Here is a 25714-nt window from a genome sequence, read left to right on the forward strand (position 1 = left end):
GAAGGACGATCAGAATTCAGATGGAGATGTTGACGAGCAATTTCTTGAATGATAATAACACGGTCGCGCCTTTTAACATCGGAATCGAATCGGAAAGGTCGGGGGCACGAATGCAGTGAATATTGGTATCCTGGCGAAAAAAACTTACTGAAGATACACGATCCATTGGATGATATGTCAAAGAACTCACCAGATACTCCATAACGTCGAACGAGGCTGAGGGCGTAATTGCGTGCTTTGATGTCAACAAGACATTTGTGTAGCTGACGTGTAAACTTTGAGTGTGATAGGTACAGTGCTAGGGTCGAGTGACAAGTGGTGGTTGTTTCAGCACGGACACAAAACATCAACATTAGACTTTATCGGCTATTCGGGCAGCGAATCTTGGTCAGCGTAACTCACTCGGCTCCGCTTTTTGTTATTATGTCTCCTCTATTTAATGTCACCTCGCGTGGGCCCAGGCTTTAAGATTGTGGAGGTTAGCAAGCCATAAGCCTGAGATCCTCTGGGCGGTGGTGCGAGTACCTACCCCCTGGACACAGGCGGCCATACCTGGGTGCTACATGGCAATTACCAGTGGTTTCATAGACTGCCGTACTCTTTATCGCCGAGTTAGCAGCGACGGCCGACGTCGTGGAACGACTTCTCCATCTAATAAGCCCGAACCCCCGTTGTATTGGCACTTGTGTACTTGTGTATACAGTACAGTGCACCACCAGCTAGGCAGACCATAAACGAATCAGTCATCGGACCTGTGGCGCCTGATAAACAGGTACGCGCGCAAGTCACAGACGTATTGATCTAATGCGGCACATGCAGTACTGGGTGCCTCTGACATGATGAGCCAATGATAAAGCTACAGTGACGGCTATACCCGGGTGCGAGGTGCCGTGTGACTGATTCTATCTCAATTGATCAGGTTCTTGTTGACTGCCGTTGTAGGCCTTATCGATTAGCTAGCCAACAAGTCGGTCAGCAACCGCCTCATTGGAATGACTTCACGTCGTACAATGAACTGCATCTTTTCTCCGAGTCATTCGCTCACACCACCATGAATGCGCAGCAGAATGATGAGGAGACATCCCTTCTGCAACGCCCAGAGCAGCTAATGGCCAAGACACCTCTTCCATGGGATCAAATTTGGATTCTACTACTCTTGGAGACGCCAGAACTTCTTTCTTCTCGGACCCTTGCCCCGTTTATTCCTCAGGTGAGAATATCGTGTTTGCTTGGACTTATATCTAATCACAACTGGACTTTGTCAAGCTCATCAGAGACATTGGAGTCACTCACGGAGACGAATCCCAGGTCGGTCACTATGCAGGCATCCTTGTAAGCATGTCTGCATCGTTTTTACCCTTTCGTTCATCCATGATACTATTCTCTTCAGCAATCATCATACTATGCAGCTCATACCCTGACTATTTTTTATTGGAGTCAACTGTCCGACCACATCGGGCGGAAGCCTGTAATACTGACAGCTCTATTAGCAATCTCTATATCTATGTTTTCGTTTGGGCTGTCGAAGACCTTCCTCGCTCTGGTGGTCAGGTCAGTGTGTTCAAAATAGTAGCTGTGACCATCAATTCCTGACATTCTCGACCAGTCGTATTGTCTGCGGAGCTTTCGATGCGAGCGATAGTATGGCCAAGAGCATGCTGATGGACATCACTGACGCAACCAATATGCCCAAGGCATGCAGTTATCTACCAATCCCGGGGACGATCGCAGGCGCAGTTGGGTAGGTATACCGTACATTATCTCTCGCACTTGAGGTTGACGGCATTTAGACCACTCATTGGGGGATCGCTCTCCCGACCAGCAGACAGATTCCCTGACATTTTTGGGCGATCCGAACTCCTGAAAACCTATCCATATATCCTGCCGTGCTCTATTTCGGCATTTTTTATATCGACAATTGGGCTAGTCACGTATATCCGTCTTAAAGAGGTGAGCGCGATGCTAAAAACACATCTCTGGATCACACTAAGTGTGGTTACAAGAGCGTTCCTACCAAGACACCGCTTTGGGAGCTCATGAAAGGAGGACTCTTCGGACAAAAACCTCGCCAGCCATTGAGCAATGTTATAGTCGATCCTGACGAAGTCAAATCAAAGCCGCTTCCGCTGCGTGCTTTACTAACCTCGAAAGTGTTGAGCGTGACAGCGAGTTATGCCACCACAGGCCTGTTTCAAATGGGGATCAATTCGGTCTTACCTGTTTTCTATGCCACACCGATTGAACTTGGTGGTCTTTCCCTTGAGCCTCCTCGCATCGGCACTTTACTTGCGGCATCAAGTGTCATACATGGCATATTTCAGCTACTTTTCTACACTCGTTTAATTGATTGCTTCGGTGCAAGAGCTATCCACATCACCGGCGTCAGCTCCGGCATACCCATGGTCATTTTATTCTCAGTGACCAATGCTTTGGCTCGAGCCTATGGAATAGGTATGGCGGTGTGGCTGTGTGTTGTCGTCCAGCTTATGCTGAAGACTATCCTGAGCATATGCTTCCGTATGTTAATCCAGCACTTCCTGCACTCTGTTGAACTGACAAGAACCCATAGCCTGCATGGTATTATTCATCAGAGCAGCTGCTCCCAATCACGCCTCGCTCGGAGCAACCAACGGAATTGCCCAGGTGGCTGTTGCGGTAGCAAGAATCATCGGCCCGGCGTCTGCAACTTCGGTATTCTCTTATTCATTGCAGAAAGGGCATGATGCATGGTCGATATATTACTTCTTGACCGCAATTGTATTTCTCGCTGTAGGTACTGCTTTATCGCTTCCCCGTGATCCCAGTGTATGGGAAGATTCCCAATAACGATTGACCGCGTGTTATGATCTAGTGTAGGAGGTAGAACTGGCAAAACTTTAGGCTATGTAGACTAGTATGTGTACAACATTCCCTACTCCCATGATAAGTTAGGGAGGGTTCTATCTCGTGCTGTTCTCTACAAATCCATCTGTAGGAAACTGGATGTATTTTATTCCGCTATGATCTTGTCTTCGCTTGGAAAATAATCGCTTGATAATTTGAGAGCAAGCTGACTGCAGAGACAAAAGGCGTTCTCAAATGTGAAAATCCAATCGTTTTGTTCGTCTGTCTGCGGAGTAAACCTAGGCCAAGGTGTTTTGATTGGCAGCGGAGCACTGAGCTAGGTGCTATTCAAGTTTGGCTGCCGCATCTACGCTCACATAACTACACGATGGATGTTATCCCGCCGGAACTTCTTCGCTTATCTTCCTTTTGTAAATTGTGCTCCACTTTTTCCAATGCGTACTGACCTGCACAGCATTATTGCGATCGCTCATCAACTTCCTCATACCGGAGAGATACATTGTCCGCATCCCATCATGATCTTCTCTTTCAATCAGATCAACGCATTCAAGCTGGACCGAAATCGCAAACAGTTTTCCCTGCGACCTCTTTATGCGACGACATTCAACGGATTTCAAGGGCTGACGCTTGAAAAAGCTGTGCTTGACCTGCGCACATATTCGTTCACACACGGACAGCTATACACCGCGCATTCAAGAGTATGACGTCGCTGAGACATTCGAACGATATTTCCAAGATAAGAAAACCAACAGCAAACGTAACGTCGGAAGGCGAATGAAGCGCTTGTATGTACTATACGTAAACCTAGGTGCAGCGAGGCTATACCAGTGAGCGCATCATTGCTGAGCGCTGAGGTGCTATGTATGTGCTATACAGTATTAACACTCAGCCACAGATCCGCATAGTCCCTTATCATGGCGCCTTCGCCGTTTTCACCTCAACGTTGTCCTAACATCATCGCTGAGGTGAGTATCTGTCGTTCGTACTCTTGGTACTCTCTTGCTAACTCGTGTAGTCCTTTTGCCGATGCATTGATTGACGCTGTCATGGTATGTGAGGAATGAAATATTCGATGCTGCGGACGCAACTTATGTGCATGCTCTCCCAGGCTCTGCCTGATCGCCCCAGTACCATCAGTAGTAGTCACCATGACGACACTATGACTGAGCCCCTCGCTCAATGCTGTTCGACCGAGACTATACCAAACAGAGATACAAATATTCCACGATAATTTTCGACGGGTCCAAAATCTGACAGTGATAGGCTAGTCACCATCAGTATCCCTAAAGTGAATGGTACGTTTACTCAACCGTGATGCGCCACAGGTTGCTAAGTGTAGGTGTGTTGTAGAAATCGAAAGAATGAAAGAATGATAAACTATTTTTTTTCGCTGCTGTGTCACCTTCCTGCACTGGTGTTTACTCATGTCCAGATATTCTCATTGTCTTCTGCGAGTCCCTCCGAGCTATGTGACTCCGACGTCATTATATGACAGGCATTTGATGACCGTCGCCGCTTGATAGTATCCTGTTCAGGATCTCAAGGTCCAATCAGACTAGGTTTCTGACTTTGCAACTACTACCATGGCGGTATATCATGTGCGATATAAAGATCCAGAGTTACAGTACTTGAAATATATAAAGGTAACACTGGAGCATTGCTGTGAGAAGTAATACCCTGCTTGTGATTCTCTCCTTGCTGTAAGTCTAGTTCACAGCTCAAAGGTCCTGTAGTCTTCGCACTCATCATCATATCGGCGCTTTTACAGGAACAGTTAGGATGCGCTGGCTCCCACTCACGCATCAAGACTCAAACATCACTTGCTCCAATGACATAGGAATATTGACAACGCACGGTCAAGAGCAGAGATACATCAGCCCTACCACTGGAATCTGCCGAAAGCTTATCGTGCAAGCCGTCGCACCCTCTGGCAAATTTGAAGTTGCCATCAAAAATCACACCAACGACGCCAGCAAACTTGCAATATGGCTGCTAACCCATTCACCCTTCAAAGGATGGATTATTTTCGAGTGGATCGCAAAATCAGTGTGGTTCGCACTGAAGCTGTTGTGGCCAATCGTCTGGTTTATCGTGGAACTATATTTCAACGCTAGTGATGACTCTGAAGACGATACTGATTCGTCGTCTAACACAGGATACTACAAACCGTATCTTCGCCAGTTTCAGGGTCAGCTATGGGCAGCTCGTTCTCGTATGGAGCATTCATCGCGTATTATAGAGGAAACTGAGATCAATACCCGTACACATGCTTGTTACCCTCGAGTTCTCATGATCCGCAGCCCAAACAGGAAGGAGTGGGTTCGATGCGTAGATCGCGATATCATCATCCACGCTAAATACATCGCCATCTCTTACCGCGCAACCGACGTCTACTCTTGGGGTTCACGTGAGAAGAAAGAAAAGGCACAGTTTACAGACGAAGTTCGTGCGGCGGTGCTCGGACAGCAATTCAATGCCTACTGGCTTGACTTGGAGTGTCTAGGGGAGACTCCATCAGAGGAGAATCTGGATGTGTACTGCATGTCAGACGTCTACCGTAGAGCGGAGACGACGTTGATCATGCTCGGGAGAGCTGACTCTGGAGAGAAGGAGTGCTGGATGAGCTGGGGCGGACGGGTATGGACTTTTCCAGAAGCCCTCTTGAGCTCTCGGCTTTGTTACAAGTTCCGGGATCGGGAAGAGGTCGAGTCGTTGTCGCTGTTTCAGCTGGCTAACCTGGCTTATACGGACTCCGAAGATGAACAAGCGATTGTCAATGCATACGCCAATGGGAAGGATCCGCTTGAGAGGCTAGAACGCTTGACACTGTTGAAATCAGCTATATGGAGGCGCGCTATGGCAGGTTTTCCGACACCTTCTGGCCCTCCACCCCCGCCAAAGTCGCACATGATAGGCGAGGGACCTGTCACCGGCGGGTACAAGCCACACAAAGCGGAACAAGTCTATGCGCTCATGGGCTTTTTTGAGCACCGCATTCAACCGAACCACGATGAAGATGAGTTACGCGCACTCGCGAGGTTGTCAATGGCCAACGATAGCGACCGCATCGCTGATCGCATGGTGTCCATGTTTCCCTCAACCACCACGCCAGGAGCGTGCTGGTACGCTGACAGCGATATCTATGATGCGAATCTTTGGGACATTGTTCCGGAGATCCAAGTCGCTGGTGTGACGGAGAACGGAGCTCTCGTTTTGGATGGCTGTCGGGCAGCAGCCATCAGGTGGAAGGACTTCCCGGAGATTCCATTTGCGACTACGCTTTCGCTGAAAAGGAAGATTGCCGGTTTCATACCGTATTTTTCCTGGCCGTTCATTGTTATTGGGTTAGGAATTATACCGAATACCAGCAGAGCAGGAGGCATCGCACTCATTGTAATTGGACTCTTCCTCCTGTTCCTTTCCCCTCGACTGTTTCTCTATAGCAAATCTGGGCGTATAATCGGCAAACAACCGTGGTTGATCGGGGTCAAAGGAGTGGTTGATAGAGGAACGGTAGAAAGTCACTTATACGGGGGTACCATTGCACACTTCCCGAGGATGTATTTCACCCCGAGCGGTTCACTGTTCTCGAAGCCAGAACAATTCTCGAGACGGATAGGTTCAGACGAGCAATATAAGGATGCGAAGGAACAAGAGAAGAGTGGACCGGGACATATGTACACGCTCATCGACACATGCTCGTCGACCATGTACTATTTCCGTGCCGAGCGACCGCCGACGGTATGCATCTTCGCAGGACGGGAGGGAGGGCTTGGGAGATTTGTGCTTTGTTCGGAGAGCTGTCAGGCCAATGAATTGCATAAGGAGATGGTGTTGCGGATGCCCACGGAGATCAGCCAGAGGATGGATTTGTGTGGTTGGGTCGCGCTTGGATGAGATTGATTTGGATAAGGCCTGGAGTCATCCTAAGGAATCACGCACCGTGCTTCCAGTTATATCTCACTATGTACCTTGCTCAGAGCACGATACGCTTCGCCGGCAGATCTATATATTTATATTTATGTATTGAAAAACAAAATGTACAGTTGACGATGCACAAGAGTTCGGTGCGACGCTGAAGCAGCGTACATCGTAAATACATTCAGATACTTGTGAACTATTAAAAGTCGTCATGGGATGGCAGAGTGAGAGGGGTTAAAGAACCGACAGCTTGATCATATTGCGAGGAATGTTAATGAATCGACGATGAGTTTCAATCGACACATTGTGCAGTCGGAAGCAAGACATCAAAATGTACGCATCTCGAGCACAATGGTGGGGAACAGCAAAAATGGTAGAGTGGAGCAATTACGGAGGATGTCGAAGGCACCCACAGACACGTAGAGTACATCAACGACTCATAAAAAGATCCGACTGACGATCCAGGAAACATGGGATCCATTCTCCTTGCGATCTGCAAAATTAGGCAGGTCTAGGGGACGATCATTCGGATCCTTGGATCCTATGGATTGATAAGAAAGAACATCTGTTGTCAAGTTGAGTCACTATCAGCATCTCTTGTGTGGCGATCGACGAGTTGCGAGTCTGACTGACCCCTACTACGCACCGCCCGGTGATCAGACAGGGACTTCTGATAAGACATCTTGAATCAGATTCCTTGGTTATTCGTGTGTTCGGCGAAATGGCCCGAAGTGTGATATTGGTAAAATCAGAAATGGAGGCAAAGGCCGCTGATCAGTGAAATTCTTCTGGAAAAGTTTCTTGTGCGAGGCGCGGAATATTAAGACGGACCAATGAAAATGTGCATTGAAGGAAATCGCACCCGATGGATGCCAAAGGCAACAACTCGAGGATTTTCGATAGTCACTCTCCCGCTTCCGTTGTATGGAGAACGATCGCGCAGTAGTCCAGTTGTTCGGATGCAGAGAGAGATATCTAAAAAGAACATCGAGAAAGTCCGTATTATCGTCCATAAAATTGTATATCAAAACGGAGGTACCGGTAAAGGGCCGCCGTGAAGGTGACAGCTGTACAGCTTATTGTTCTTCAACGCTGCGCCCACAAGTCATTCCTTTGCGGAGTGCCAGCCTGAGAATCCTATGCGATGCGAGGTAAAACTTTATACCTATAGTAAACGTTGTTTATTGAGATTGCAACCGGTACGTGTTGGATACATGCCAAAGAAAAAAAGAGGGATTAAGTAGGAAATCTAGGGATACATGATTTGGATTGTCGGGAGTGAACTCAACCGGCGGATTCAGGTCGAAGGTGATTACATAATCGTCGTTGCGGTCAAATTTATCGTTTATCGTTCAACGTTCTGAAGAACCGTGAGTCTGACTTGGCAGCTGCCATCAACTTCGTTCAGCGATTATCAATTGTGGAACTTGACTTGAAATATTTAACAATGGTTTTTTGCCAGTTTAAAAGCTAGCACAGGTTTGCGTGTTCTGATTCTCAACTCACTTTCGTTTCTATCTCAGCATCGCCGCCTTAGCCCTCATCATCATGGCCGACAACGCTGACGTCACCATACACAAGATACCTCCCCGTAACTCTGCCTTGTCTGCCCACTCGGAGGCTGGACTCAAGTCCACCTCACTCGCAGTCGGTTCCGCTGTTGTCAGCGAACATATCAGTACTGTTGGCGTTAAGTGCGTCAATTTTTCCTTTTGTTCTTGCCACGATCACCCATATGAGTGAATTTTGCAGAGTCAGTAATGTCCGCCCATGGATCGCGAGGGACGTCCAAAACTCTGAGAAGTGTGAGGCAGGTATGATGCTGCAAGAACTACTTGCAAGATGCACAAGTTCTTCTCAATACCTTTCTGTCAGCGAGAAATCAAAGCTACTCTACTTCGTTCGGGACCTTCCACGCTGCTTTGTCTTGCTTCTCATCATGCAGCGGATGGGATACGAACAGTTGGGCCTTAACCGGGTGTTTGAGCCTGAGCCCAGATTTTCAGGCAAGGTGATGATTGAGGATACCCAAATTGGCCTTGAGTTGGATGCGAAGTCTACGGAGCGCGTGACTCATTTCGGTATACGCGGACGTGCAACTACCGTGTTTTTAGTAAAGAGCAAGGCACTATCAGGTCTGCAGCGGGATCCCCGTTTTCCCAACGAATCTTCTGAACTGGTGGCCAAGTTCTATTGGCCAGAAGAAACGCGTCAGAGCGAGCTAGACATCATCCTCGACGAGGTCTACAAGATTGCACAGACAGATCCGGATGTGCGAGGCCACGTCCCAGAGCTAGTCTGGTTCCACAAGTTCCAAGAAACATCTACGTCCAAAATCAGAGTCGCACTAGGACTGAAGGACGCTGAACAGGCCGAACAGGGCAGCCGCGTCCTGTACGTAATCGTATTCAGAAAGCTTATCCCAATCACGATGCTTTCTGGCGAGGAGTTCCTTGCCGCATGGTGGCAGGTTGTGAAGTGTAAGTTTTTTCTCTTCTCCTGCTCTTCATCATTCATCCACGACTCGACAGGCCATCGCGCCCTCTGGAAGGGAGGCGTGCTTCATCGGGATGTCAGCCCTAGCAATCTCATGGTGTACCGCTTACGCGGTCAATACATAGGCGTTCTCAACGACTATGACTTATCATCGTTTAAACGCGATGGTCCCATGGGCCTCGAACGTACAGGAACGGTACCATTCATGGCGGTAAACCTTCTCACGCCACACGCCATGGCAGGCAAGGTCGAGCACGTGTATGCACATGATGCTGAATCGTTGATCTGGGTCCTCACTTGGGTCAGTCTTCGGTATGAAGGTGGAAACCTCCTCAGCAAGAACAGACCATTGGAAGAATGGCTGAAAGCGGATGCTTCTCTATGCCAAGCAAGAAAGACCCAGTTTTGGTCAGGGGGGATCAGAGATGTGCGTCCATCCGGATCGCACAAGAAGTCCTGGGACCTTGTAGAGAAGTGCTTTGAGGGTATTTACTCGCTTTATCTTCCATCAGGGTACCGGAAACTGGCCGATCAAGCGGCTTTTGAGTTGTTACCTGGGGGACCTATGTTGGAGCATGACAGTCTTTTATTTGCGACGTAGGGTATGAGCATACTTGTGGTTGAGGTAGTGGGTCTCCCCTACAAATCGCTTTGTAGAATAAACCATCGCAGGCCAGAAGCGGTAGGGTTGGGTGAGCCTTCACTCCTATACTCGAGATTCTTTGCGAATCGATTCATCCCCACCATCTCCTGACTTAGAGTGAAACATAACACAAACCAGCTTGCAGTCATATCAGCCATGCGTAGTAGTACCCACAGCTGTGTAGGACACATTTAGAGCTGGAAGATGTGTCAGTCGTCCGCATCATTGATGCTCTCCATGACTCGGCTGATGTGTAGACCAGTATGGCTGTGGTGAAGATGTACCTTGTGTTGCTTTGTTATCTTTGTGACCTCCATCCTGGGTTAGATGTGACTGTTCTGGAGGCACTCGTTCATACTCTCGATATGGGAAGGTCTAAGAGCTGAGGTTGAGAGTAGGAAGACAGAAGAGACATGAGCCTTGTGGTTTGGATGTAGGTTGTAATAGTGAGGAGCCAACAAGCAAGTGATTTCCTCCATTATTCTGTATCTCGGGGAAGACGGACCCTTCAGATGTTCAAGCTATGCAAAATTTGATTTTGATTCAAGGATATTACCAACAATGCGCTTATTTCCTCGTCAAAACCTAGCGCGATCACAACCGTACAAAAGGGATTATTCAGCACCCCCACACCGAAAGGACTGAGCTGTAAGAAGGTTCGTTGCAATATTGCTAGAAAGAGCCGCACTGGACTCCTGTTTAGAATTAGTGACGAATTTGAGACGCCAAAACTGAGAACTTTGGCTGCATCCGGTGCAGACAGGTATTGAATGAATGGTAATATTGTGATAAGCTGCGTGCATGCATTCGAAGGAGTGACATCGTGATGTGCTGGAGTAGTACCTGTTCGACACAAAAACAAATATTATGCAGGATAGATAGTCAGATTCAAGCGCTGGGAAGCACTGACTGCTCGATTGGATACAACGAGATACATTTTGGAAGCTTTGAAGAAAAAAGTGGGACACCGATGTTGACTTTGCGTTTGCTGTCGTGGAGCGGTCTTAGTAGCGGTAAGGAGAATGAAAGGAAATGGTTGCTTTATTGAAGCAGATAGTTTTTTGGGTGGAAGCCCCGAAGGGGCAACCCAGCCCCGATGGCGGCCCCAACCTGTGTGAGAGAGAGCCGAGGTGAGCTGCGATTCCCAAGTGTTAGGAGTGAGAGTGACGCAGCGAAGTGAACCTCGGATCCCAAATCTTAGGAGCCCCAGAGCGACGCTTCGAGGTGAGGAAAGCGCTGTTGGAAAGAAGAGATAGCAGCTTGAGGGCGTCCGCGTGAGCGATGTAGCGGGCATCCGCATGAGCGATGTTGCAGGCATTCGCGTGAGCAAGATTGCGGGCATCTGCGTAAGCAAAAGTGCAGGCATCCGCATGAGAAGGATTGCGGACATCTGCGTGAGCAAAGGTGCAGGCATCCGCATCATGCATGAGCAAAAATGCGGGCATCCATGTGAGTGAATATGTGGGCATCCGCGTGAGCAAGGTGCGGGGAAGAGCAATGGGAGGGATAAAGTACAAACCGGTATGCAGGGCAGTCTACTTCACATCAAAGTGAGTAAGCAGATAGTTCCCTCCCCTTATCAAGTTCCCTGCCTTGATGGGCGAGAAGGAACCCGACGAGAGTTTGCAACGGCAATCTTCCTACATGAGTAAACTTGAGAGGGCGGCGCAGAAGCGTTTTGGATGCCCTCTACCCATGGCCAGCTTCCCCGCTGGGCTTGTCTTCATTGCATGCGGATGCGTACAAGGATCCAGGCCCTCAGATCTCAGATCCCACCGTGTCACCAGGTAGCCGGCGAAGATAGCCTATAAAAATAGAAATCAGGCCAATAAAAATTTGGGAGTCACCCATAGTAGGGTCACGAGAATATCAAAACCAGAACATAACAACAAAAATGAGAGAAAAGAACGACGAGCACAACCAAACACCGAGGTGGAGTCATGATGACAAAGCAAGCTAAAGTCCCAAAGAGATGATGATTGGGCTGGCATGGAGCCGTCACGCGTCCGCGTCTAGGCCCGTGACCAGCCTGGCGTATGCTACCACGGTTGCACAAGTGGTGTAATAGTCAGACTGGTTACGAGTCTAGTCCGCATCATGATCGAGCTCCGAGACGGAGATTTTTTTCTGGGTTCTGTCCCTAGAAGAGGGCACAGGAATACCGCCTGTCGGCAACAATAGCTCGGGTGTCGAGCTCGCTGTGCCCGAAGATGAGCAGCCCGTTCTCATTCAAATGGTGGGAGAGACTGACAGGAGGCTGACGCGGCCAGGATATAACATAATACGGCAGGCTTTGACAAACTGCCCGGCACTTTCCGGACAACCACTCCCCCAGATTTCAACACGGAGTCTGTGACTTGTCTGTATAGACCTCATGCACAGACTGGACAAATCCCCCACTTTCTGGTTGGTCTTTGTCTATGTATATTCGTCTTCTTCTACTCCTGTGCTCGCACTATGACCATATTCTCTAACTCCAACATACAGATCAAGGTCGGTGCACGGCCATCCTGCTTTCTATAATACCGCGGGTAAGCTGCTATACTGCGGGTTATAAGTACGGTCCGACCTGTGGCCATGTCTCTTCCTTTTGCAAATTGTGCTCCATTTTTTCCAATGCGTACGTGTGACCTCTACAGCATTGCGATCGCTCATCAATGCATCATGCATCAGCTTCCTCATACCGGAGAGATGCATTGTCCGCCTTGCATGATTTTCTCTTTCAATCGGATCAGTGCATTCAAGCTGGACTGAAATCACAAACAGTTTCCCCTGCGACCTCTTTATGCGACAACATTCAACGGATGTCAAGGGCTGACGCTTGAAAAAGTCGAGCTTAACCTACGTACTGATTCGTTCACACACGGACGGCTATACACCGCGCATTCAAGAGTATGACGTCCCTGAGACATTCGAACGATATTTCCAAGAGAAGAAGACGACAAAAGCAACAGCAACATCCGAAGGTGAATAGAGCGCTTGTATGTACTATACATAAACCTAGGTGCAGCGAGGCTATGCCAGTGAGTGCATGGTTGAGGTGCTATATATGTACTAATACATAATCCTAGCTCAAGGTGTTTTGAGTGGACCTGCAGGGAGGCTGTGCCAGTGAGCGCATAACGGCTGGATGCTATGTATATGCTGTACAGTATTAACACTCGGCCACAGATCTGCATAGTTATTCACCTCAACGTTGTCCTAACATCACCGCTAAGGCGGCTATCTGAGTACTGTCTTGCTAAATTGTGTAGTCCTTTTGCCGATGCCAGGCTCCGCATGATCGCCCCAGTACCATCAGTAGTAGTCACCATGACACTATGGCCGAGTCCCTCGCTCAATGCCGTTCGACCGGGACTATACCAAACAGAGATACAATGTTCGACGATAGTTTTTCGACGGATTCAAACTCTGACAGTGATAGGCTAGTCACCATCAGTAGGCAACATGATCTCATTCAAGTTATTTCGAACTGACATTTGTGCATTTACAATATCTCGTACATCGAGACAAGAAGAACAGCCTCTATTTGATACTCTTGGTTGGGGGGGTCTGCTGTAGGAGGCATAAGATCGGGCCTATTGAATATCCCTGAAGTGAATGATACGTATACTCGTGTTTACTGATGTCCAGATATTCTCATTGTCTTCTGGAAGTCTCTCACAGCTATGTTACCCCGTGATATCAGGCATCTAATGACACCGCTGGTCGATATCTTGTTCGGGATCTTACGGTCCAATCAGACAAGGTTTCTGATTTTGCGACACCATGGCGGTATGTCATGATGTGCCATCTAAAGATCTAGGGTTACAGCATCTGAAACGTATAAAGGTAATAGTAGGGCATCGCTGTGAGAAGTAAAACCCTGCTTGTGATTCTCTTCTCGCTGTAAGTCTAGTTCACAGCTCGAAGGTCCTGTAGTCTTCGCACTCATCATCACATCGACGCTTTTACAGGAACAGTTAGGATGCACTGGCTCCCAGTCACGCATCAAGACTCGAGCATCACTTGCTCCAATGACTTGGGAACATTGACAATGCACGGTCAAGAGCAGAGATACATCAGCCCTACCACTGGAATCTGCCGAAGGCTGATCGTGCAAGCCGTTACACCCTCTGGCAAATTTGAAGTTGCCATCAAAGATCACACCAACGACGCCAGCAAACTCGCAATATGGCTGCTAACCCATTCACCCTTCAAAGGATGGATTATTTTCGAGTGGATCGGAAAATCAGTGTGGTTCGCGCTGAAGCTATTGTGGCCAATCGTCTGGTTTCTCGTGGATTTTTTTTATAACAACGCTAGTGGTGACTCTGAAGACGATACTGATTCGTCGTATACAGGATACTACAAACCGTATCTTCGTCAGTTTCAGGGTCAGCTATGGGCAGCTCGTTCTCGTATGGAGCATTCATCGCGCGTTAAAGAGGAAGCTGATATGACTACCCGTACACATGCCTGTTACCCTCGAGTTCTCATGATCCGCGGCTCAAATCAGAATGAGTGGGTTCGATGCGCGGATCGTGATACCATCATCCACGCTAAATACATCGCCATCTCTTACCGCGCAACCGACGTCTACTCTCAAGGCCCACGTGAGAAGAAAGAAAAGGCACAGTTCACAGACGAAGTTCGTGCGGCGGTGCTCGGACAGCAATTCAATGCCTACTGGCTTGACTTGGAGTGTCTAGGGGAGACTCCATCAGAGGAGAATCTGGATGTGTACTGCATGTCAGACGTCTACCGTAGAGCGGAGACGACGTTGATCATGCTCGGGAGAGCTGACTCCGGAGAGAAGGAGTGCTGGATGAGCTGGGGCGGACGGGTATGGACTTTTCCAGAAGCCCTCTTGAGCTCTCGGCTTTGTTACAAGTTCCGGGATCGGGAAGAGGTCGAGTCGTTGTCGTTGTTTCAACTGGCTAACCTGGCCTATACAAACTCCGAGGATGAACAAGCAATTATCAATGCATACGCCGGTGGGAAGGATCCGCTTGAGAGGCTGGAGCGCTTGACACTGTTGAAATCAGCTATATGGAGGCGTGCTATGGCAGGTTTCCCAACACTTTCGGGCCCTCCTCTCCCGCCAAAGTCGGACATGGTGGGTGGGGCGTCTGTCACTGGCAAGGAGTACAAGCCACACAAGGCGGAGCAAGTTTATGCGCTCATGGGCTTTTTTGAGCACCGCATTCAGCCGAACCACGATGAAGATGAGTTACGCGCACTCGCGAGGTTGTCAATGGCCAACGACAGCGACCGCATCGCTGATCGCATGGTGTCCATGTTACCCTCGACCACCACCCCAAGGGCGTGCTGGTACGCTGACAATGATGTCTATCACGCGAATCTTTGGGACATCCTTCCGGAGATCCAAGTCGCTGGTGTGACAGAGAACGGAGCTCTCGTTTTGGATGGCTGTCGGGCGGCAGCTATCAGATGGAAGAACTTCCCGGAGATTCCATTCACTACTCCATTTTCGGTCAGGAGGAAGATTGTCGGTTACATACCATATTTCTCCTGGCCGTTCATTATCAGTGGGTTAAGTATTATACCGGATACCAGCAGAGCAGGAGGCATCACACTCATTGTAATCGGACTCTTCCTCCTGTTCCTTTCCCCTCGACTGTTTCTCTACAGCAGATCTGGTCGTATAATCGACAAACAACCGTGGTTGATTGGAGTCAAAGGAGTGGTTGATAAAGGAACGGTAGAAAGTCACTTATACGGGGGTTCCATTGCACACTTCCCGAGGATGTATGTCACCCCGAGCGGTTCATTGTTCTCGAAGCCGGAACAACTCTCGAGACGGATAGGTTCAGACGAGCAATATAAGGATGCGAAGGAACACGCGCAGAATGGACCGGGACATATGTACACGCTCATCGACACATGCTCGTCGACCATGTACTATTTCCATGCCGAGCGACCGCCAACGGTATGCATCTTCGCAGGACGGGAGGGAGGGCTTGGGAGATTTGTGCTTTGTTCGGAGAGCTGTCAGCTCAATGAATTGCATAAGGAGATGGTGTTGCGGATGCCCACGGAGATCAGCCAGAAGATGGAGTTGTGTGGTTGGGTTGCGCTTGGATGAGATTGATTTGTATGAGGTTTGTGACCATTTCCAGAAATCAGGCTTCCCTATGTCTCACTATACATTTCACTATGTACCTTGCTCAGAGTACGATACGCTTCGCCGGTAGATCTATGTGTTTGTATTTATGTATGGGAAAAATGTACAGTTGACGATGCACAAGGGTTCGGTGCGAAGCTGAAGCAGAGCACATCGTAAATACATTCACATACTTGTGAACTATTAAAAGTCGTCATGATCCCGGATGGCAGGCGAGAGGGGTTAAAGAAACAGCAGCGCGGTCATATTGCGAGGAATACCTTCTGCATGAGGAATGTCAATGAATCGACGATGAGTTTCAACCAACACATTGTGCGGTCGGAAGCGAGACATCAAAATGTACGCATCTCGAGCACAATGGTGGGGAACAGCAAAAACAGGAAAGTGGGGCAATTACGGAGGATGTCGAAGGCATCCACAGACACGTGGAGTACATCAACGACTCATAAAAAGATCCGACTGACGGTTCAGAAAACATGGGATCCATTCTCCATCCCATCTGCAAAATTAGGCAGGTCTAGGGGACGATCATTCGGATCCTTGGATCCTATGGATTGATAAGAAAGAACATCTGTTGTCAAGTTGAGTCACTATCAGCATCTCTTGTGTGGCGATCGACGAGTTGCGAGTCTGACTGACCCCTACTACGCACCGCCCGGTGATCAGACAGGGACTTCTGATAAGACATCTTGAATCAGATTCCTTGGTTATTCGTGTGTTCGGCAAGATGGCCCGAAGTGTGATATTTGTAAAATCAGAAATGGAGGCAAAGGCTGCTGATCAGTGAAATTCTTCTACAAAAGTTTCTTGTGCGACGCGCGGAATGTTAAGACGGACCAATGAGAATGTGCATTGAAGAAGGAAATCGCACACGATAGATGCCAAAGGCAACAACAGCACGGATGCAGGAGAGATATCTAAAAAGAACATCAAGAAAGACCATCAAATTTCTTGATTGCTCGCGTGTTCAGGCCTCAGGAGGACTACTAAAAGTGACTTATCGTCCGTAAAATTGTAGATAAAAACGGAGGTAAAGGGCCGCCGTGAAGGTGACAGCTGTGCAGCCTATGGATCTTCAACGCTGCGCCCACAAGTCACTCCTTTGCGAAGTGCCAGCCTGAGAATCCCATGCGAGCCTTTCGCCTCTGTGCAAGGTAAAACTTTATACCTATAGCAAACCTTGTTTATTAAGATCCCAACCGGTACGTGTTGGATACATGGCAAAGAAAACAAGAAGGATCAAGTAAGAAATTTAGGAATACTTACACGATTTGGATTGTAACTTGAAGAAGATTGAACTCGACCGGCGGACTCGTGTCGATGGTGATTACATAATCGCTGTTGTCGTGAACTCGGTCAATTTATCGTTTACTGAACTCTGGCAGAGTCTGCCATCAACTTCGTTCAACTACTTATCGATTATCAATTGTGGACCTTGACTTGAAATATTTAAAAATGGTGTTTTGCTGGTTTAAAAGCTAGCACAGGTTTGCGTGTTTTGATTCTCAACTCACTTTCGTTTCTATCTCAGCATCCTTAGCCCTCATCATCATGGCCGACAATGTTGACGCCATCATACACAAAACACCTCCCCGTAACTCTGCCTTGTCTGCCCATTCTGAGGCTGGACTCAAATCCACCTCACTCGCAGTCGGTTCCGCTGTTGTCAGCGAACATATCAGTACTGTTGGCGTTGAGTGCGTCAATTCTTTCTCTTGTTCTCGCCACCATCACCCATATCAGGGAATTTTGCAGAGTCAGTAATGTCCGCCCATGGATTGCGAGGGACGTCCAAAACTCTGAGAAGTGTGAGGCAGATACTATGCTGCAAAAACTCCTCGCAAGATGCACAGGTGCTTCTCAATACCTTTCTGTCAGCGAGAAATCGAAGCTACTCGACTTCGTTCTAGACCTCCCACGCTGGTCTGTCTTACTTCTCATCATGCAGTGGATGGGATACGAACAGTGGGGCCTTAAGCGCGTGTTTGAGCCTGAACTCGGATTTTCGGGCAAGGTGATGGTTGAGGATACCCAAATCAACCTCGAGTCGGATGTAAAGTCTGAGGAGCGCGTGACTCCATTCAGTATATGCGGACGTGCAACTACCGTGTTTTCAATGAAGAGCGAGGCACTATCATGTCTGCAGCGGGATTCCCATTTTCCCAACGAATATTCTGAACTGGTGGCCGAGCTCTATTGGCCAGAAGAGACGTGTCAGGGCGAGCCAGACATCCTCAAGGAGGTCTACAAGATTGCACAAACTTATCCGGATGTGCGAGGCCACGTCCCAGAGCTGGTCTTGTTCCACATCAAAGAAAAATCCACGTCTAACATCAGAGTCGCACTAGGACTGAAGGACGCTGAACGGGCCGAACAGGGCGGCCGTGCGCTGTACATCACCGTATTCAGAAAGCTTATCCCAATCACGACGCTTTCTGGCGAGGAGTTCCTTGCCGCGTGGTGGCAAGTTGTGAAGTGTAAATTTTTCCTTCTTCTGCTCTTCATCATTCATCCACCACTCAACAGGTCATCGCGCCCTCTGGAAGGGAGGCGTGCTTCATCGAGACGTCAGCCCTAGCAACCTCATGGTGTACCACTCACACGATCAATACATAGGCATTCTCAATGACTACGACTTATCGTCGTTTGAACGTGATGGTTCCAGGGGCCTCGAGCGCACAGGAACGGTGCCATTCATGGTGGTAAACCTTCTCACGCCAGACGCCATGGCAGGCAAGGTCAAGCACGTGTATGCACATGATGCTGAATCGTTGATCTGGACCCTCACTTGGGTCAGTCTTCGGTATGAAGGTGGAAACCTCCTCAGCAAGAACAGGCCATTGGAAGAATGGCTAAAAGTGAATGTTCGTACATGCGCAGCAAACAAGACCCATTTTTGGTCAGGGGGGATCAGAGATGTCCATCCATCCGGATCGCACAAAAAGTCCTGGGACCTTGTAGAGAGGTGCTTTGAGGGGATCCACTCGCTTTACCTTCCATCAGGGTACCGCAAACTTAGCGATGAATCAGCATTTCAGTTGTTACTTGAGGGTCCTATGCTAGAGCATGAGAGTCGTAGGCGTACTTATAGTTGAGGTAGCGTACCTCCCTTATAAATTAGAATAAACCATCACAGGTAAAAAGCGGTAGGCTCGGGCGAGCCTTCACTCCTATACTCGTGATTCGAGTCATCTTGGCGGCCCGATTCATCCTCACCATCTCCTGACTTAGAGTGAAACATAACACAAACTAGTCTGCAGTCATATCAGCCATGCGTAGTAGTACCCACGGCTGTGTAGGACGCATTTAGAGCTGGAAGATGCGTCAGTCATTCGCACCATCAGTGCTCTCCATGACTCGGCTGATGTGTAGACCGGTACGGCTGTGGTGGATGTTAAGATGCACCTTGTGTTGTTTTGTGATCTTTGTGACCCGGGTTAGATTAGACTGTTCTGGAGGCGTTCATACTCTCGATATGAGAAGGTCTGAGAGCTGAGGTTGTAAGTAGGAAGACAAAAGAGATGTGATGCTTATTTCCTCGTCAAAACCTAGCGCGATCACAGTCGTACAAGAGGTATTCTCCAGCACCATACCGAACTGCCCAATGACTGAGCTGCAAGAAGTCTCGTTGCAATATTGCTAGAACGAGCCGCACTGGACTCTTGTTTAGAATTAGTGACGAATTTGAGACGCTAAAACTGAGAGAACTCCGGCTGCATCCGGTGCACAAACAGGTCTTGAATGAATGGTAATATTGCAATAAGCTGCGTGCACGCATTCGAAGGAGTGACATGGTGATGTGCTGGACTACCTGTTCGACACAAAAATAAACATTATGAAGGATAGATAGTCAGATTCAAGGGCTGGGATGCACCGACTGCTTGATTGGATACAACGGGATACAGCTTGGAAGCTTTGAAGAAAAGAGTAGGATGCATGTACGCACCGCAGAGGTGTTGGGAGGGCATACTGTCGAGGACGGCGAGTATGACAATAGGGCACATTCTTGCCGTAACAGCGATGCAGGCGAACAGCCTTGATAATAATAAGTGCCCTGGGCGTCTATAAAAATAAGGCAGGTCGAGGCAGTGAAGCACCATAAAACGTACGATACACACACCTCTGCAACGTAGAGAAGGACAAAACCCCCCTCCAAAGTCCACCTCGACCGTGCTCAATCAACCTCGAGTAAAATGTCGCACCTCGTTCCAATCACAATGCCCCTGCGAGAGTTCAAAGGCCATGAAAAACGTGTAACTGCAGTTGCAGTTTTCCCCGATAAACGACGGATGGTTACGGGCTCGTACGACAAGACACTTCGTCTGTGGGACTTGACGACAGGTGTTGTGTTGATGAAGATGGAGGGGCATCCCGAGACGGTGCGGGCATTGGCGTTATCGCGAGATGGGCAATTGATAGCAAGTGGTGATCAAGGCGGAGTACTCATCGTCTGGCACGGAGAAACTGGCGAATTACTCACCAAAATCGAAGCCCACCCCAACTCTTATCTCAGAACGTTGGATTTTTCTCCCGATGGAACAGTGCTAGCCACTGGTGCACATGTGATGAGACTGTGGAATACCAAAACCTGGCAACAACAAGGGGATCCAATCAAGTGTGCTCACTCTGTCACATGCATACGGTATTCGCCGTCTGGAGAACTTCTTGCCATCGTATCGTACAACGTTATCGAAATTCACAATTCAGCCACGAGAGAATGCGTCGCATCCTTCGGGGGTTACAACTCAGTTGCATGGACCCCCGATGGTACACGCCTTCTCACAGGTGGCGTGTACAATCTATGTGAATGGGATACAACAACATGGAAGCCGCAGGTCGGCAATTCCTGGATGGGCCGCTATCCCGAAACCAATGGCATCGCCATTAATCCTACTGGCACAGTCGTCGCATCCGCAATTGATGACAAGCGCGTTATTCTCTGGCGGCTCTCAAATCGACGAATCATTGACATCATCAAGCACTCATCCTTCACTACATGCGTTACTTTCTCCATAGACGGCCAACACATCTTCAGTGGAGGTGGTGATAACATGATCTCACAGTGGGCATTACCTCAAAATATCAATTCAAAGGCATGTTTCTGTCCTTGACTCATATACCATGGCAATTCGAGCATATTCCGTGCAGATTCTAGCTATCACGACAGCCCGCAATGCATGCATGGACGGTGACTTATCTACCGCTGAAGAACTACTCACGCAAGATATCGATACTGATCCGGACAACCATACTTCCTACGCCCATCGCTCATTCATTATGGCGCGAAAACACGATTGGGACCGCGCCCTTCAGGACGCAATCAAGGTGAGATTCAGTGATCCATCACCCCCCTCCCCCCATATGAATGACTAACTCGATCGTGACACAGTCCATCAGCATTGAGCCCTCGTTGACAGGTTATATCTCCAAGGGTATTGCACTCTGCGGAAAAGGCCACATCCCGGATGCGAGGGCAGCATTTGATGTTGCATCCATGTACACGGACCAAGATTCAGATATGGTTCATTTTCTGCTCTTGGTCAAGGTAAGTATATTACATTTACCTCACATACTTCCCCCTGCATCGTGTATTTCAGGCCATCGCGCTCTTCAATGCAGATCAACATGACGAGGCAAACCTGCTCCTCAAAGAACTCGCTACCGGTTGTCCGAATGCCGACACTCGCGCATGTCGTATAGTGCAAGTAGGTTTCATCCAGCCACGCTGGGTCATCCGCATTAATGCTAATTTTTGCAACTTGCATATTAGGCATATCTACATGTTCAACTTGGACTCAGAGCCTTCGATGACGCACGTCACGACGAAGCCGCTGACCATTTCACTGTCGCTGTTGACTGCAGTACTTTATCATCAAAATCGCACATTCATGAAATTTACGAGGATTTAGTGATGGTACGTCAATACATATTCGATACGCTTTTCATAACCAGGTCTCTTGTTCAGCTCTTCGGTTGGGATCTTAACTCGTTGTGGCTCACTGCGCACCATAAACGTTGTGATGCACTCCTTCGGGCACGTAAACTTCCAGATGCCGTGAGATCGTACCAATATATCATGATTTCGAGTGACGAAAATACCAAGGTCGAATACCTTGAGTGGTCCAATGGTAAGTCTGGAGTTCATATTATCGCCCAGGCTACAATCCTCACCCACATTCCACTCAGCTTTCACGGAAGAATACAGCGCGCTCTGTCTTACCAATGGAGATACTGCCCTTGCTGCAAGTGATTATGACAGGGCGATTGCGCTCTACTCGGCAGTGATCGACTTGAATTTTGCATCTGTTGCCATCTTTGTAAAGCGCAGCAAGGCAAGGTTAGCAAAAATGCTATGGACAGAAGCACTTCTCGATGCGCGAAAGGTGCGATGGCATCTATGTTTCCATAGCCCGTGTTGACTTCGGTGATGCATAGGTCATCGAACTCGATCCTTCATCTCACATTGGATACGAGTTGATGCATATAGCGCTGCGTGGCGCGCAACGTTACAACGAAGCTATTGAGGCCTTCAAAATCATGTTGTCCAAGTTGGACGATTCTCCCGAAGCTCAGATACGAGGTAAGCCATGAGAAACGTCTGTATGATCTCGAAATGCCTATCTCGTTCTGTAGATCTGCGTCAGCAGTATGTCTCTCCATCGGAAGCAGAAGACGCCATTCAAAGAGTTGTTCGGATTGAACTCGAATATGCCCCGCTACGTCTACTGAATACCTCCACGGGTATTTTGTGCGATAGAGCGGCACAAATAAACGCCTTCAAAACGAGTCCGGAGTACAACGAGCTTGTCTCATTTCCAATGAAGGATTCGAATCTCCGAGCAGAGCACATCAAAGATGTAGTGGCAACGTACTTTCGTTGCGTCCTGTTATCACACAGGTGGGAGGAGATGGAGGCGCTACTGCACGACATTCAAGATAAAGATGTGCGTGAGTTAAAGGGACTTGCTGGGATTGCGAAACTACAGTCGTTCTGCAATGTCGCTCGTGATGCTGGATATCGCTGGGCTTGGATGGACACGTGCTGCATCGACAAGAAGAGCAACACTGAGCTTCAAGAATCGGTCAACTCTATGTTCGTCTGGTATCGTCATTCAGCGCTTACCATCGTCTATCTCGGCGATGTCCCTCCTTCATCCCAACCCGGCGCATTGGCGAGGAGTGCTTGGAACAAGCGAGGATGGACCTTTCAAGAATTCGTCGCTTCGAAAGTTGTTATATTCTATCAAAAGGATTGGTCATTATATCTGGGCGATCGCTCTCCCAACCACAAAGAGTCCCCCGTAATCATGCAGGAGTTAGAGGGTGCAACAGGAATAGATGCACAGGCCCTGATATCCTTTCGTCCTGGGATGAGCGACGCTCGACAGAGACTTCAGTGGGCGTCATCTCGTGTCACCACATTGCAAGAAGATGTCGCGTACTCATTGTTTGGTATCTTCGGTGTCCACCTACCTGTCATTTATGGCGAGAAGAAGCAGAACGCGCTCGGGAGACTCTTGCAGGAGATCGTGGCCCGGTCGGGGAACATCGCCGTACTTGACTGGGTCGGACAACCTTCCGAGTTCAACAGCTGTCTTCCGGCCTATATTACTTCTTATGCCACTCCTCCACGTACCTTTCCATCTTTGTCCGAAGATCAGATTCAGACAGCTATCTCCTCCCTGCGAAAGAATCCCATGGTTGTGGATCTGGCTTCGGAACTTTACGACCGGCTTGACAACACAAGCGTTGCTCGTTTCACAAACTGCAGATTGCGTCTGCCTTGCATAACATTCCGCGTTACAGAAGTCAATCTGAGCTACGGTACATCCCAGGAGACTCGATATGAAGTCAAGGCAGACGGGCTTGACGACATGCTGATTACAACCAAAGAGCCGATTGTTCAGTTCTCGCGGACAAGGCCCAATCAGCAAACTTTGATGCTTGTCCGTCCCTGGGATCGGTTTCTTCTTGAGCCACCAGACTTTGCGGAGAATGAAGAAGATTATTGGACGCCGCCTTCTTCTCCGTTGGACGACTCGCTTAGCCGTTCTGTTGTAAAACAGGAGGTGGATGATCCAGAATCGCGAGCATTATGGTTACTTGTTCTTCTTGGGCAGCCTTTTGGCGCATTTTTACTAGTGCGGCAGCACGGCGGAGAATACAAGAGGGTCGCATCAGATCGTGATATTATTGCGCAAGTCAAAGATGGGGCTTCCGTTCGGGACTTGATGGACGTCAAGACGATAGAAATACTGTAGATGCATTGATTATGGATCCAAGCGGTTTTCATTGGCATATCGTATGTATCATACTACACGCATGCGTATTAGACTACAGGTTCCTTTCAAAATGTACTACTAGGTATATGGTTAGAAAAGGAAAAGAAACCTCACAAATTTTCTGACAGAGGGTGCATTCAATTTCTAATGGTCAACCCTGGTTCCCAAAATGTAAGCTCAGCTGAGACGTCTGAGACAGGTTGTTCACCATAAACTTATGAATCCTAATCATTCTCCCTACATGCGTTTTTTGGGATTCCGTGGTAGTAAATCACGAACCTATGTTCACCAGTCAGCTGAATATAACTGCCAAAAAAACAGTGCATATTGCCCAGCGTAACTCCAGCTCTTCACTATCACTATATCAGTCCGCCTGCCTTGTTCATCTATGAAGCCAAGGTGCTGCAGCAAGGCTATGCCAGTGGGCGCATCATGGCTGGGCACTGACGTGAACGTGCTATATCGAATATGTCATTTAGCCGAGGCCCGAGGTACTGAATTATGTAAAATGATGTTACATATTAATTTGGCCAATCCTAACTACGCAATTTGTGGGGTTCAGTTTTCTCATACCGGAGAGATACATTGCCTACTTCGCATCACCTTATCTTCCAATCCGGCACGTTTCGAGTCAAGCTAGACTGAAATCGCAAACAGTTTCTCCTTCGACTTGTTCATGCGACGACATTCAATGGCTGTCAAGCACTGAAGCGCCGTGTTTGAATGTGCATGCTCCACTAGGCTTCGCCTGGTCTCCCCAGCACCATGAGTCAGCAGTAGGGCTGAGTCCCTCGCTCAATGCTGTTCGACTGAGACTACCAAACACACCCTTGGCAGCACTTCTCAGTGCCTATAAAGGGTCTTACAGACCTGGTTTCCATGTCATGGGAAACTGGTCTCCGAGACCCCCCCTCCCACCCTCTAATAATAGTGCGTGCTCTCTCATTCTCTTGCGGGCCTCTGAGACCTACCTTCCCAGAGAGATTCTCACCAAACTCCCTGAGAGGGTTGTGCACAGTGCAACCTCTTGCACACCTCTACAACGTATCCTCATTTGTGGGAGGTGTCCTCCTCCTCCCAAGGCTCGCACGCCTCCCCATTATTTATGTTTCAAATGTTATGTTTATGGAGATCTTACCCTTTCAATATGTTGCCACCTCGTATTCATGTTCTTACATTCACAATGCAATTTGGTGTATGAATATTTTATCTGTAGCACTATATTCCAAGCACCCACATTGGCACGCCGCTCAATGAAACAAATACATTTGAAAGTGTCATATAGTGCTAAAACAAGTGGATACGAGAGGACACGCTAGATGGGGTATAAAAGGTATAAGAGGTACAAGAGGACACGAGATACAAGATACTAGATATGAGAGGACACGAGGTATGAGAGGA

At 48.4% G+C, this 25714-nt stretch overlaps 8 protein-coding genes across 8 annotated transcripts; 7 read left to right on the forward strand and 1 right to left on the reverse strand.

Annotated features, from left to right (window-relative positions):
* Nucleotides 1-1051: 1051 nt before the first annotated feature.
* Nucleotides 1052-2826, forward strand: F5891DRAFT_950110 (major facilitator superfamily domain-containing protein; the record flags this gene model as incomplete). The annotated part of the gene is made up of 7 exons (XM_041374928.1): nt 1052-1210; nt 1267-1332; nt 1391-1551; nt 1607-1741; nt 1791-1950; nt 1992-2517; nt 2570-2826. 7 exons carry the CDS (start codon nt 1052-1054, stop codon nt 2824-2826), a joined length of 1464 nt encoding a protein of 487 aa, XP_041227331.1.
* Nucleotides 2827-3135: 309 nt separating this feature from the next.
* On the forward strand, nt 3136-3606 carry F5891DRAFT_1027759 (uncharacterized protein). The gene has a single exon (XM_041361451.1). The coding sequence runs from the start codon at nt 3216-3218 to the stop codon at nt 3546-3548; it is 333 nt and encodes a 110-aa protein (XP_041227332.1). The 5' UTR covers nt 3136-3215; the 3' UTR covers nt 3549-3606.
* A 772-nt stretch (nt 3607-4378) lies between these two features.
* Nucleotides 4379-6897, forward strand: F5891DRAFT_1027765 (uncharacterized protein). Its single transcript, XM_041361452.1, has 2 exons — nt 4379-4544; nt 4613-6897. The coding sequence occupies exon 2, from the start codon at nt 4624-4626 to the stop codon at nt 6739-6741; it is 2118 nt and encodes a 705-aa protein (XP_041227333.1). The 5' UTR covers nt 4379-4544; nt 4613-4623; the 3' UTR covers nt 6742-6897.
* A 2047-nt stretch (nt 6898-8944) lies between these two features.
* Nucleotides 8945-9751, forward strand: F5891DRAFT_891347 (uncharacterized protein; the record flags this gene model as incomplete). Its single annotated transcript, XM_041373299.1, has 2 exons — nt 8945-9245; nt 9297-9751. Coding segments are annotated over 2 exons (756 nt in total), but the record flags the coding sequence as incomplete, so codon positions are not given.
* Nucleotides 9752-10659: 908 nt separating this feature from the next.
* On the reverse strand, nt 10660-11686 carry F5891DRAFT_230136 (uncharacterized protein). Its single transcript, XM_041371015.1, has one exon. The coding sequence runs from the start codon at nt 11325-11327 to the stop codon at nt 10770-10772; it is 558 nt and encodes a 185-aa protein (XP_041227335.1). The 5' UTR covers nt 11328-11686; the 3' UTR covers nt 10660-10769.
* A 2174-nt stretch (nt 11687-13860) lies between these two features.
* F5891DRAFT_1027800 (uncharacterized protein) lies at nt 13861-16147 on the forward strand. The gene is made up of 2 exons (XM_041361453.1): nt 13861-16009; nt 16053-16147. The coding sequence occupies exon 1, from the start codon at nt 13872-13874 to the stop codon at nt 15990-15992; it is 2121 nt and encodes a 706-aa protein (XP_041227336.1). The 5' UTR covers nt 13861-13871; the 3' UTR covers nt 15993-16009; nt 16053-16147.
* A 2114-nt stretch (nt 16148-18261) lies between these two features.
* F5891DRAFT_1221324 (uncharacterized protein) lies at nt 18262-18883 on the forward strand (the record flags this gene model as incomplete). Its single annotated transcript, XM_041369432.1, has 2 exons — nt 18262-18508; nt 18558-18883. Coding segments are annotated over 2 exons (573 nt in total), but the record flags the coding sequence as incomplete, so codon positions are not given.
* A 5088-nt stretch (nt 18884-23971) lies between these two features.
* F5891DRAFT_979254 (uncharacterized protein) lies at nt 23972-24292 on the forward strand (the record flags this gene model as incomplete). Its single annotated transcript, XM_041376860.1, has 1 exon — nt 23972-24292. One exon carries the CDS (start codon nt 23972-23974, stop codon nt 24290-24292), a length of 321 nt encoding a protein of 106 aa, XP_041227338.1.
* Between the last annotated feature and the right edge of the window lie 1422 nt (nt 24293-25714).

The sequence above is a fragment of the Suillus fuscotomentosus genome (assembly GCF_016647785.1).
Source record: "Suillus fuscotomentosus strain FC203 chromosome Unknown F5891scaffold_20, whole genome shotgun sequence".
NCBI lineage: Eukaryota > Fungi > Basidiomycota > Agaricomycetes > Boletales > Suillaceae > Suillus > Suillus fuscotomentosus.